The 14,831-nt window shown below is 41.9% G+C and overlaps 1 protein-coding gene and 1 pseudogene across 1 annotated transcript in view; one reads left to right on the forward strand and one right to left on the reverse strand.

Annotated features, from left to right (window-relative positions):
- Window positions 1–14,831, forward strand: part of LOC149323468 (mannosyl-oligosaccharide 1,2-alpha-mannosidase IB) — a 72,652-nt gene that overhangs the window by 20,049 nt on the left and 37,772 nt on the right. Inside the window, exon 3 of the mRNA XM_089488973.1 lies at window positions 804–900. Within this exon, the coding sequence (XP_089345099.1) occupies window positions 804–900 (97 nt within the window). The remainder of the gene's footprint in view (window positions 1–803; window positions 901–14,831) is intronic.
- Window positions 5,643–7,383, reverse strand: LOC149323469 (signal peptide peptidase-like 2B; annotated as a pseudogene).

Consider the following 14,831-nt stretch of genomic DNA (forward strand, 5'->3'; position numbering starts at 1 on the left):
AGTTAGAGTGAATCCATTTAGTGCTGCTGTGTTGGTTTTAGGATTGCTATTGACAACTTTTGGAATCCTTATCCAATTAACCTATTTACAAAATAATGTTGGCCTTCTCGAAGATAAATTGTGATGGAGTGCTCATGTAGACCTTTTGAGCACATTTAATCACTCCTGAGAGAAAAGAAAATTGCCCTCACTGTTGAACATGCAAAATTAAACATAATAATAAATATAATTAGATAGAGAATGCAAAGAGAAGGAGAAGGAGCTCAACGGTCAGGCTCTTTTTGTCAAGCTACTATATGCTTGACTGTTCCGGAGAGTAATGGGAGCTAACTTAGTAGTTAGCACACCTCTGGGACTTATTTTTAGCCAGTTGTTTGCAAGGTGGCAGAAAGAGGTCAGCCTAAAACTCATTTCAGTGCTATGAGTACATATGTACAGTAACTAAAAATGTAGTACTTGAAATGAAGACTATCTCCCATAGCTTGTAAAATAACTGGTGGAGTCAGATTTGATTTGTGTATTTTTGATAAAATCTGAGCCAGAATTGGACAGAAAATTCAAAACTTTTCTGATATGATATATTGAGTTAATTACATTCATATAATTTATGGTTCATTATTCACTTGTGTTTGAAGCACCTCCAGACTTCAAGAAACCTTTAACTTGAAAAAAAATGGTTGTTTACTGTTGCTTATCTGTTTTATTAAATAGAAACTCTGGATATATAATAGAATTATTGTCTGAAGTGTAACAGTACTAATTGCTGTTAACTGATCTGTTTTTATTCATTTTCCATTCCTTAGATGATGAAACATGCTTGGGATAATTACCGGCAGTATGGATGGGGACACAATGAATTGAAACCTATTGCTAGAAAAGGACATTCCACCAATATATTCGGTACTCATTCTGAAAATGTCATATATCCTTTCCTTATACCATTGCACCATTGGTAAAATGAACAGATAGTGAATTGAAAAGAAATTTTCACAGTTAACCAGCTTTTGTGTGTGTGTGTGTTTGGGGGGGGGGAGTAATTCATATTGGCTTAAATGGATTGTCTTTTTGTAAGTTCTGTGCATTTCCTCATAGGAGGGAAAACACCTACATAGTTCACTTATGAGATCTTCCAGAAAACCTTGGAAGATGGGAAAGGATGGCATTATATATATATATATATATATATATATATATATACACACACACACACACACACACACACACACACACACACTCTTTGTTTTATGTACTGTTAAAATGCATTACACTGCCTGAAAAATAAATGTCTGAAGTACAGTATAAGAATATGAAAGTTACAGTTGATCCAGAGCAATCAGTAGAGATGTGTTCTGGGTAAAGCCAGATACTTTTTTTCACATGTCACCACTGGACTTCAGTCAGAAATTTTCTGTTACTGTACTTTCCCACAGAAGGATACTTAATCATTTTTATAATCACTTATTTGTTTGTTTGTTTATAATACATTGTTCTTTGGATGTGTTGAAATCTGTGTGAACTGTTTTCAGTGCTTTCATTTTTTTTCTTTACGTAAGGGAATCATATTACTTTATCTTAAAATCAGTTACTTTTGCCATTGATTCAGCATGTGAAATGAACTTGCCATTTTTTAAGAATAATAATCATTGGTAAATGTTTCTTCATCAAGCCCCAGGAGATTTTGGACATTATGTTATGTTCTAGTCAGCCCCCCGCCCTGGAAAAATCCACATTACCAGAAAATGTCATATTTTGGTACCTGAGTGAATTTCGGAGTGCCTTAATTGGCATTCTGAATTTTCAGCTCTTTCATTCTGTTACATCCGGCCCTGGCCTCACCTGTTGCAGCAAGTATAAGGTTACTGCTTTCTGAAACTTTTCCCACACCAGTTTCTCTCTATAGCTCTAGTATAATATAACTGGAAGTACTGAAGCAGAACTATAGAGACCTGTTTTTTTGCTAGATCAATGGTTCCCAACCTGTGGGTTGGGACCCCTTTGGGGGTCGAACGACCCTTTCACGGGGGTCGCCTAAGACAATTGGAAAACACATATTTGCATGTGGCAATGAAAATAATTGTATGGTTGGGGGTCACCACAACATGAGGAACTGTATTAAAGGTTCACGGCATTAGGAAGGTTGAGAACCACTGTTCTAGATGTATACAAGTGAGGACATTTAGCATAATGTTTTAGCATGCCCCAAGTCTCTAAAAGGAGTTCTTTTCTTGAGGGCTCTTACTAGTCAGGAAAAGGAGCCTTGCAGGGCTTTCAGGGCTCTTCGTGTGATGGGAATAAAAAAGACAGCTCTTGACTTAATCCTCTGCTGCATGTTCAGGGCTGGCTACAGGACCCAGCATTGAATAATTTATTGCTTCATATTGGGTGAGTGTGTGTGGTGGAGAGATAGTGGTTGGAGAATAGGAAAAGAAAAGGTGTCCTTTTTCTTTTCCTTCTGAATTTTCTCCAGATGGTGAGACACAAAATACATCTGCCTGACTTTGAGCTTCAGATCGAGGGTACTGTAGAGATTAAAGCAGATTGATTGCCCACTCCCCTTCCCACCCCATAAACAGGATCTCAGCTTTCCATAGGTTTTGGAAACAAGCAGGTTCTTTTTTATATATTCTGTGTTCTCTCTCCCCCCCCCCCCCCTTTTCCCTCCCTTTAAATCTATAAATCAATATGCTCCTGGGTTCTCTACCAGAAGAAAGGTGGGATGTAATTAAATTAAATAAACTTAATGACAATCTCCCCATCAGTACGTAGAAATTATAATACTTTTTGGTGGAGGCAGTTTTTTTACTTGCCATGATGTTCGTGGAAATTAATTAACAAAATATTCATCCTTACAAGAATATAGAATTTATTGCTGACAGAATTTCTTCATTGGAAGTAAGTAATACAGATTAAGGGGCGAAACAGACTGTCCCCGAGAAAGCTGGATTGGGGCTGCAACAGCTGCACCCTGCAGCCCCAGTTCAACTCTTTGCTGCCCCAAAAAGAAGAAGCAAATTGCTGCTCCTTTTTGCACCAGCAAAAAGCTGGCTTTTCTGCCCCGTTGCAGCTTTACAGTGCTCCTGTGGCATGCGACATATAAACATGAGGTAGTTTGGCAATGGGACCCAAGTCTAAATATGAAATTTATTATCTGTTTTGTGTACACCATATACACATAGCCTGGAAGTAACTTTTTACACAATATTTCTAATACTTTTAGACAGACAGACTCTGTCGGATTGGGGCTGTGGCAATCACATGCTGTGGCCCCCGATCTGGCTTATTGCCGGCCCCAAAAGAAGCGGCAGAAAGCTGCTCCTTTTTGAGTTGGCAAAAAGCCAGCTTTTCCGCCTCCGTTGTAGCTTTGCGGTGCTCCTGCAGTGTGCAGAGTATAAACGTCACACTGCTGGAGCACTGCAAGGCTTCTTGCCATGTGGTCGGGCAGGTGGCTTCACAGTGGGTTTCTGCCAGCTTAGGTGTGTGTGTTGTCTAAACAACACATCCCAAGCCACTGGGAAGCCGCTGCAAAGGGGTTATCTGTTTGGACCAAAGTTTTTGTACATTGAACCATCAGAAAGCAAAGGTGTCACTGGACCGTATCGCATGGGTGAAAAACCCAACTGCACACCAACAGGATGCAGCCGGGGTGCGGGATACATATGTAATTTGCTGCTGATTCCACCAGGTGAGTACAGCACAGCTGCATCCCAGGTCCCAGGCGCGCTTTCTGACTTTGAAAAGCAGCCTCCGAAGCATGCCTGAGACCCAGGATGCAGCTGTGCTGCACTCACCCAGCAGAATCGGCAGTGAATGTATGTGCAATAATTTTTGCCCGCAACCCGGCTACATCCCGTTGGGGTGCAGTCAGGCTTTTTATCCATGTGATAAGTTCCATGTCTCAGCCACCGATGTGGACTATTTTGGATTTAGGAGTATTTCGGAATTTTGGAGAAGGGAGACTCAGCCTGTGTATTATAACTCTTCAGTAACAGTTCAAGGGGAACAAACTGTGTAACAGCTTCCCTAACCCATAATTGTGAATAGTAAGCATTCACATATGTCAGAGAAAATGAACAAGTGAGCCAACATGACATAGTACACTCTTCCCTCCCCATTCACTGATTTGGAATCTGCAGTTTTGGTCCTTCATGGATGGCAAGCTCAGAGGGACAAAATGGGATGCGTGCCCATGCTGTGCCACACAGCAGCGTGTCCCCATTATAACCAGTAGGGCTTGAATATCTGTGATATTTCCGATTTGTGGTGGTGGTGGTGTCCAGAACAGATTTCCCACTATTTGGGAGGGACAAGTGTACTTTGAGTGTTAGACTAGGACTTTGGAAGACTAGGGTTGAAGTTCCCACTCACCTGTGGGACCTCGGGTGAGGAACTTGGGCGAATTACACTCTGTCAGCCACAGAAGAAGGCAATGACTGATCAATGCCTCTGAACAAATCTTGTCCCCAAATCCCCATTATATGGCTGTTTTAGGGTTACCGCCAGGCAATGACTTGAAGGCACACAACAAAATGAAACTAGTTACTTTGACAGGATATCCTAAGCATGCTTTCTGTTTCTGATAATCCAAATCTTGTGAATCAAACCAGCAACTATTTATGTACAGTCGGCCCTTTTTATACACGGATTTAAGCATACGTGGTTTGAAAATGTTCCAAAAAAGTATAAATTTACCTTGATGTTCCATTTTTTATTAGGGACACCATTTTGCTATGTCATTATACTTAATGGGACTTGAGCATACACGGATTTTGTTATACACGGGGGATCTTGGAACCAAACCCCAGCGTATAACAAGGGTCCACTGTACTCTCACCCTCTGCTTCATAGCCTCATGGGTTTTGTTTCTTTGGTGGGTTACAGACCGCCGAAAAGCAGCGGCCTGCACCCGCCCCTTTCCTCGCTGGATCGGGGCCTCAGTGGTCAGAGCGGCAGCCGCTGAGGCCCCGATCCGCCGCTTTCCAGGCTGCAGGGAAACAGTGAAAGGCCCCTTCCCTGCAGCCTGGAAAGGGGTGTCCTTGGGGCTTCAAGCCCCAAGGACACCCCGCGGCGGCGGGGAGGAGGAGGAGAAAGGGCCGCTTGGCCCCTTTCTCCTCTGCATCGCTGGGTGCAGCCGTCTGAAGGCTGCACCCAGTGATGTAAACGGCAAAAAGAGCTCCGTTTCGGAGCTCCTTTTGCGGTCGGGGAAAGGACGCACTATGCATCCTCGCGCGGCGTGATGACGTCATGGCCGCGCCACCCCGTATAGAGGCGGCGCAGTTGTGACGTCGTAATGGCTGTGTGGAACGGCCGCTGCCATTTTGTGCGCGCTCTGCGTGCACTAGGGTTGGGGCATCCGGAAAGGATGCTCCTTTCTAACCCTAGCATGCGCGGAGCGCACACTTTTAGGCCCGTTTGTAACGGGCCTTAGTTAAGTTAAAGTAACAGGAAGTGGCATATAAAGATGGATAAATGATGAACAGTGCATTCTAAATTGCTGAATTTCACAATAAAGGTGACAATGCAACATTTCCCCTGCCAAATGAGGTTTAATGGACTTGTATTTAATCACCCCTGAAGTGCCTGGGTTATTGATTAGTAGGCACAAATTGTTTCCATGTGAATCAGTGTTTCCTCATAGCTGTTCGTTACTTTTTTCCTTTCACTTCATCCTTTTTGTAGTCTTCATGTTGTTGACTGGTGAGATCTTCATTATTTGGAATGCTATTAATATCCTCCTCAGTCTGTGTTTGCAGGTTAGATAACTCCTCAGTGAATTTGATATTGGTATTCAGCTTTTCCTTTTGGAATGTGATGTTGAGAATTTATTCCCTCCACTTCTTATTGACAGAGTTATTCCTCGGACTCTTTTACTAAAGAATGATTTTCTTCAGTGCCTGTACCTGTCCAAAAGATCATCACTTCTTTGCGACAAAGAGCAACAGTCAGGATAGTGATAAGTATACAGGGCACTAAGTATAAGAGAGTTGACTGACTTGCTTGCCAGAATATTGCAGCAAGAAAAGTCAGCAAGAGACCATAGCTGTAAGCAAGAGTAGATGCTAGGAAATAGACCCCTGAGGAGTCAACTTGAACATCAAATCTGTAGCAGTAAGCTACTAGGAAGCCAGGAAGTACAATATCTCCAAGGCCTACAGCTGAAAAAGAATTGTAATCCAGAATCGAAACTGAGGATAACACTGGTACTTTTAACAGAAAGGGTATGTTTTCTGGATCATATGAACCCAAAGCTATCACGCTGGTGACACTTCTTTTTGTTTTGGTTAGAAAAGGTGTGATGAGAAGACAGACTGCATCATAAAACAAAAGAGCCATAAGAAACAAGCTACAGTTCTTTAAGTTTGGCGTATGAACTGTTCTCAGAATGTAGATGCCAATAGACATCCCTAAAACATCTTGCAAAACCCAGCCCCAAGCTGTCTCATTTCTGAAGATAATCCAGAGTGCGCTGACAGATATGCACATCAGTGTCAAGAGCAATGCTCTGATCTCTAGACCTTTGTGCAAACATGAAAAATGGATCACAGATCTTCCAAATGGGAATTTACTCACAAATGGAGCCAAACAATTATATAGGCTAAAAGATGCATATAGACAGTAAATGCCAGTCATTACATGTTTCACATAATCACAAAAGCAGTAGAGAGAAAACAATATAAAACTGGCCATTACTATACACATACACGTAAAGTGGACTGTAGTATCAATTGTTACCTCTCCAGAATTTTCTGTTTGGCATTGACTTTTGATACGTGGCTTTTTTTTCTCTGTGCATCCTGCCCAGTAGCTTCCTATAATAACAGTGGCCATTGACATCAGGTAAATGATCCCAGTTTGGTATAGCAAGTGACTGCTCAGGTTCTGGAATACCAAGTAGAGAACATCTGCATCACTGAGCAGAACCCCTGGGATAGTAATCTCTTCACAGCGGCCCCAGTTGGATGCCTCTCTCCAGCTTCTCATTGGATATGGAGCATCTCCACCAAGAGTCAGTAGCCCCTGGGTTTTGTTTATCTGATGGATTCTGGCATCCTCAAAGAGATTGCAGTTCCCCTCTCTTACAGATACAATTCTGGTACCGAATCCTCCTCTGTCGTTGTCATCTTCCCCAAAGATTGAAGGTAGGCAACATATGGCTGAGTAAGTGAAGTTCTGAGTTAAAGGCTGAAGGTCAAGCCACTGATTCTTATTACCCTTCTGATGTGATTTCATCCATCGTGAAGGGAAGAGGAAGCAGTAATCTCCTCCTTTTTCTGGGCTGATATGAATGCCACCAGGGTTCTCAGCAGGCACAGATGGAATAAAGAGCAAAAGCAAGCAGGCCAGCATCAGCACCATTTCCCTTGATATGCCACAGTTCTCTTTCATCTTTCTTAGGGTTTGTAATCATGTGCTTTGTTTCCTTATGAAAAAGGGATTCTGCCCCTTTTTCTGGTTTGGGTCCTGGGACCTAGGTTTTGCTCTGCACCTGCTTGCTACATGGTAAGCTCTTCCTGATACCCTTACTCTCTTACCATGGCTATAACCCCAAGCCTTGTTTATTACATAATAAGCCCAGCTTCTTACCATGGAGACAGACCCTCAGTATTGTCTGATGTATTGAAGACTTCATCTCTCCCATTTTGCTCTTGCTCTTACATAGCATGTTGTTTCTACTTCTTCGCAAGGCTGTTTGTTGTGTAGTAGGAATTATTTACTCCTTTTTTTTACAGTATGTGATATTTTATTTAATCTGTCAGAAGCAGCTGCAATACAAACATTTATCTTCATAAAGATTGTCTCCTCGAGGTTTTTACTGCAAAGTCAGCTTGAATATTGTAACAGGATCTAGTAGAATGATGAAGTCAAGGTGGAAGAATGCCAGGAGAATATCCCTTTCAGAGGATCACAGTGGATGATGGGCCAATAAATTGTCAGACCTTTTCCTATCGTAAATGAACATAGCCTTATGGCTTGCCAATTAACCTATGATTAATAAGAATTATTCCTGGACAACAAGTCAAGGCTCTTTCCCCATCAAATCTTAAAGAGGTACTGCTCCTTTAAAGTGATATTGGAGACATTCCTTGATTTCAGACATACAGCCATGTCTAATAATTGCTGATACCATACAGTAGAATTAATGCAGTTTGACCCCATTTTATCTGTCATGGCTCCAGCAAGGATGCTGGTGGGGCCTTCTACTTCTAATAAAATTGCAGAGAGTTTATCTAGTTGATTACTAGTAGAAGCTAGAATACAGATTTTGCTATCTTGAGAGCAATTTCATTAGAATTTGAAAAGGGAGCGTACAATAAAAATTACCAGATCTGCATGGTAAAAAGTTACTAATATTAGGGTAATATATACAGTATGGATGTCCTTGTAGTACAGTGAATAGAGAAGCACATGTTCAACTGTTTCAACAATGCCTGATGAGCAAGGCAGACACATTGGGAATAAAGGATATGTATTTCCCCAGTCAAAAGAATGATGCATATAGCAATGAGTCAAGATAAAGGCTCTACAGTACTGAAGGACCTCTAGGGCATAAAAATAATTGACTGGGACATTTTTTAAACTATAATTTCCAACTGCTGGGTAGTTCTAAATCTTCATGAAACATGCTGCATCCTTTGTTTGATTATGTCTTTTAGTCCGGAGAACTCCACTCGTACATCTGACAAGGAAAACCATTATCACTATAGTTTCTTTTCAACGGCTATTACGACAAATCCAGTAAGATACTAGGGTTGGGCCAGGTGGGTTGAAAATTAATTTGAACCAGGAACTAATTATATGAAACCAGATACAGTCAGCCCTTCTTATACACAGATTTTTTGTACAAGCATCCACAGTTTGAAAATGTGCAAAAAAGTATAAATTTCAAATATCAAACCTTAATTTTCCATTTTTTATAAGGGACACCATTTTGCTATGTCATTATATTTAATGGGACTTGAACATCCATGGATTTTGTTATCCACGGGGGATCTTGGAACTAAACCCCAGCGTATAACAAGGGTCCACTGTACATGGTTCTAAAGGAACCATACTGGCTTCTAGTTTGAATAAGGCATTTGAAATGTTGAGAGGGACATCACAGATATTTATCATAAATAAAATAAAATTTTTATTTATATACCGCCCTTCCATCAGATCAGGGCGGTTTACAACAAATTAAAACAATACATACGCAGTAAAATCCATACAATAAATCAATAAAAACAAAGACAGAAAAGCCCCGGATTAGCCAATCCCTTGCCAGTGTGGAGGGAGGAGGCCTAGAGGACTTTAATCAGGGAATGTGATCCCAAACAGGAAGGTCTTTAAGTCCCGTCTAAATTGGGCCAGGGAGGTGGCTGAGCGGAGCTCTATGGGAAGCGTGTTCCAAAGGGCCGGGGCGGCGATGGAGAATGTCCTCCTAGTAGTGGAGACAAATCTCGCCCCGGGAACCCTAAGTAATTGCTGCCCAGATGTTCTGAGGGTGCGGGGCGGAATGTATGGGGAGAGGCGGTCCTTCAGGTATCCTGGGCCCAAGCCATTTAGGGCTTTATAGGTCATCACCAACACCTTATATTGCGCCCGGAAGCGATATTTATCATGAATTTCAACTATATTGTTTCTGGGAGGTGAAAGGATTATTGTATGTACCCATCTAGAAATTTTAGTCAAAAAATTGACCCAAAAAATCTGAGTCAACTTATCCACGGGTCAATGTAAGTACTGTACCTTAACTTTCATAAAAAGAGAAACCATCCCCTGGTGAAATGCAAGAGTATAATCTGTCCTGGAAGCACTTTTCCTCTATTCTCTCATCCATCTATGCTTCAGTGTGAACACAGTTATGCCTTTTGCAATTTTGTAATGCAAAATTCTTCATCCTTTAAATCCGTGACTAAGTCTTACTCTTGACTTACTCACGGGTCATATCAAAACTCATCATTTTGGCCCCCAAACCTGCCCTCGACTTATACATGAGATCAACTTATAGTTGCTGAGTATATACAGTAGTATATTGACAGCTGTGAGCCATGTAACATTGGCTTAGCACCTTACCCTGGAAGGTCTTCTCATATACTGTATGTGAAACTTCTTTAGAGAAAAAGAGACTAAGAATAGTATTGACATATTTTTCAGCATTCCCAGTAACATATGCAGTGTAGGCTGTCCATGACTCAGATGACTAGAATGTTTGTTGTTGTTGTTGTTGTTAACTGCCCCTTGAGTCGATCTCGACCTATGGTGACCCTGTGGATGAGACATCTCCATGACTACTCTGCTTAGTTGCTGTACATTAATGCATGTGACCTCCATCTCCATAGAGTCCATCCATCTAGCATGTGGTATTCCTCTCTTTCTACTTCCGTCCACTTTTCCTAGCACTATTGTTTTTTTCCAGTGAATCATACCTTCTCATGATGTATCTGAAGTACGATAGCCTAAGTTTGTCATCTTGGCTTCCAGGGAAATTTCTGGCTTGATCTGCTCTAGGACCCATTTGTTTGTCTTTTTGGCTGTCTATGGGATCTTCAGCGCTCTTCTCCAGTACCACTTCTCAAATGAGTTGATTTTCTTCCTGTCTGCTGTCTTAATTGTCCAATTCTCACATCCATACATGGTAATAGGGAATACAGTGGCTTGTATGATTCTAACTTTTGTTCTCAGTTATACGTATCTTTACATTTCAGGATGTTTTCTAGTTCTTTGATAGCCACCCTTCCCATTCTTAATCTTCTGGTTTTCTGGCTGCAATCCCTATTTTTATCAATGTTTGAACCCAGGTATGAAAAGCCTTTTACTATTTCTGTTTCTTTGTCTAGGTTGAATTTGTTTAGATTCTCTGTGGTCATTATTTTTGTTTTCTTTATGTTCAACAGTAAGCCTGCTTTTGCACTTTCTTCCTTGATCTTCCTTAGTAGCTGTTCCAGGTCTGGGAGGTTTTTTGCTAGTATGGTGGCATCTGCATATCTTTGATTGTTGATATCCCTTTCTCCTATTTTCCCTCCTCCTCCTTCTGTGTCCAATCCTGCATTCCTTACAATATGTTCTGTATATAAGTTGAACAGGTAGGGTGATATGATGCAGCCTTGTCTGAGCCTGTCTGATCCTGTAACTATGAGTCTCACTATTTTCCTCTGATGGCAGCACAATGTTGTTGTTTTTTTATCCCACCACTGCCACCAATATATGATGGCCACCTCCCTAGCTGCCACCAATAACTAATAGGGTGCCCTGTGATTTTTTCTCCCAGACTCCCTGGTTAGTCTTTTGTTATTTCACCCCACCACTTGGCACCAAATTGTGCGACGAGACCCTTGAACTCAGATCCCTAGCTTGATTGACTCCCATGCTTTCCTTGCCTCTGGGCCACTCTTTAGAGAGACAGAGCGCTCACTATCTGGAACGTTCTCAGCAATGAAAGTATTACTAATTCCTGGTAACATTTTATTTATAGTTTCTTAAAATACCTCAGGTGACCACACGTTGAGCCGAGAGAGAGAGAGAGAGAGAGAACGCCTTAGGGAGCTGGGTATGTTTAGCCTGGAGAAAAGAAGGTTAAGAGGTGATATGATAGCCCTGTTTAAATATTTGAAGGGATGTCATATTGAGGAGGGAACAAACTTGTTTTCTGCTGCTCCAGAGACTAGGACCCGGAGCAATGGATGCAAGCTCCAGGAAAAGAGATTCCACCTCAGAATTAGGAGGAACTTCCTGACAGTAAGGTCTGTTCGACAGAGGAACACACTCCCTCAGAGTGTAGTGGAGTCTCCCTCCTTGGAGGTCTTCAAACGGAGGGTGGATGGCCATCTGTCAGGGATGCTTTGATCTGGATTTCCTGCATGGCAGGGGTTGGACTGGATGGCCCTTGTGGTGTCTTCCAACTCTATGATTCTATGATTCTATTTACAAGATAGTTGGTTACAGTAACTTTCTTTTGGTTGGTATTCAGAGTTGGTATGGTGTTTATTTGCTTAAATAGTTACAAATATTTACTGTATCTGTTACTGTATTCTGTATGTGGTCTCTGGGTTACAGGTTCACATAAGACTTTTACTCAACTCTGAAACTTTGTTGCTACTTTATGACTTTGCCAGCCACATCAATTAGGTTTCCACACTTGCCCTCTTTTAAGGCCAACCCAGGTACTGAAAGCCTCTTCCAACTGCCCCTTTCAGCAGTGTATCTCAACCACCTTGGCTGTTAAAAACCCTCTAATAAACCTCTATCCCTATCTAACTCACACAGGCAGCCTCACTCCACCTATTTATATCCACTCCTGAGAGTAGCCCCTACCTTTTCTTGGCTGAACTCCCATTGGTAGTTGCCAGGCTCACTGTGATTGGATATTGCCAGATTTCCAATCCACCTTTTTTCCACAGACCCCTTTGCCAATGGGGAACCATTCTGTTTCTCCTTATTCTGTTCTGACAGTAGCCTCTTGTGCTGAGTACAGATTCCTCATCAGGACTAATAATAATAAAATAATAAGAACAACAACATTATTTTTAGATTGTAAGCCTGAGGGCAGGGAACTGTCTAACTAAAAGATTGTATGTACAACGCTGTGTAAATTTACAGCATTTATAAATAAAGGTTAATAATAATAATAATATCCCGCCCCTTTGAGGACTATCAGATGTGTTGGCACTCCCATGTCTTTAAGGGCATTCCATAGCCTTTCATGATCTATGATGTCAAAGGCTTTGCTGTAATCTATAAAGCACATGCCCATTTTCTTTTGGAATTCCCTCTTGTATTCCATTAGCTATTGTATATTTGCAGTGTGGTTCCTAGTGCCTCTTTCTTCTCTGAACCCCACTTGGACCTCTGGGATTTCTCTCTCCATGTATGGTTGCAGTTTATACAGTGGAACCTTATTATACGCGAGGGATCCATTCCGGATCCCTCCGCGTATAAAAAATCCGCCTATGCTCGAGCCCCATTGTTTCCAATGGGGCTCGTGCGCGGCGGCGCGGGAGGCGCAATGGGTGCGCGCGCCCATTCAATTGAATGGGACACGCCGCCCCTTCTGCCCCGCGAGCGCCGGCGGCTTTGAGCGCCTATGCTCAAAGCCGCCTATAAAAAGGCAGCGTATGCGGAGGCTCCACTGTAGTACAGAATTTTGGGCATAATGTTGCTTGCATAGGAGATTAGTGCTTTGTTCTTATAGTTGCTGCAGTCTTTTGTGTCTCCTTTTTTGTAGATGGAGATGTATATTGATCGTTTCCAATTTGCTGGCCATTGTTTTGTTTTCCATCTTTGTTGACATATGTTAGCATTGTGGTTGACTCTGTGTGGATTGCAGAAATTCGATTAGGATATTATCTATTCCTGGTGATTTGGTTTTTTTGCCATTTCTCTTATTGCAGCTTCCACCACACTTTTTAGAATTTGGGGTTCATCTTCATATGGCTCTTCATCCACATGTCATTCATTATATCATCTCTTTTAAGTAACTCTTCTGTGTATTGCATCCAATGTCTTTTTATTCCTTCCTGGTCTTGAATTACGTTATTTTTATTGTCATAGAATGTCCTGGTCCTTGGTTTGAAATTTCCTTTGATTTCCTGAAACTAGAATGTTACACTTAAATATCTGTATATCCTATCCTATATATCACGATCCTCTATCTGTCACCTTTGTTGACTAGGCCTCTTAACAGAGACAAGAATTTTACTCTTTTTATGGTTTATTATAAGCTCCTCCTCAGTATGGTGTGCTGAAAATGTCATGAGAGTTCTCTTTAGATCTGCCATATATACTTGTGTATAAGTAAAAAATATTGGACCCCCCCCCCCAGAAAAAAAAATTGGTTCAGCTTATCCAGAGGTCAGTGTAAGTACAGTGGGCCCGCTGTATCCACAGGCTCAGAATTCATGGATTCAAGCAATTGCAGGTTCAAAGCAGTGGTGGCTGAGGCATCCTCACCTTAGTCTCTTCTTGTCTAACATGACCTGATGAGTACCAAGGGAGCCTTTCTCTTTTTGTGTGTGGGGAAGTCAAAAAGAGAGGGGGGGGGTTAAATCCAGTTTGTCCAACAAAGTAAAAAGAAAAATCTCAGAGCTTGAGGTGGTTGAGGGGGAAAATATCCGCTGCCGCTACCACGATGAGGTTCTTCTTAAGGAGGGAATTTGGGCTGCTCCATCATAGGCAATCCAGATTTGTGACAGGAGAAAAGAGTGCATGTGGAGAGGGGGGACTGCGGTTGCAATGGGACCCGTTCCTGCAGAAAACAGGGTCAGCAGCAATGCTCCTCCATCTCTGGGGATCAAAGCAGCTGCCTGGCTACAGAACTTCTGCTCATTCTTTCATAAGAGAGAAGTGCTCAGGGGAGCATGATTCGTTGGTATTGTTTTCCTTTGCTTTGTCCTTTATATCCTTTGTTACATGCCTCTTGCCTCAGCTTATGCACAGGCCCCAAAACATGCCCTCAACATTAGGTCAACTTATGCACAAGGATGTCTTTAAAATTTATTCATTGAATTAATTTGTTTATTTATATAATAATAATAATAATAATAATAATAATAATAATAATAATAATAGGTTTTATTTATATACCGCCCAATCACTGGGAATCTGAGCGGTTTACAATAGAGGGGATAACAGACAGTTCCCTGCCCACAGGCTTACAATCTAAAAGACACGACACAAAAGGAGAAGGGAATGGTGAGGGGGGGAGGGAATCAGGTCCAGCATTCTTCTCTCCCTCTGAGGCCTGGACCAAGGCAGATGGACCGGAGGGAGGGCTCTTCTTCTTCAGCCTAGCCCCTGATGGAACTGGGCCACCTTTCTCCCGGCGTGGGACCCAAGGTGGCTCACAGATAAAATTG

Source organism: Sceloporus occidentalis, unplaced genomic scaffold (assembly GCF_023333645.1).
Source record: "Sceloporus occidentalis isolate IW3139 unplaced genomic scaffold, rSceOcc1.0.p SCAF_1, whole genome shotgun sequence".
NCBI classification, from domain to species: domain Eukaryota; kingdom Metazoa; phylum Chordata; class Lepidosauria; order Squamata; family Phrynosomatidae; genus Sceloporus; species Sceloporus occidentalis.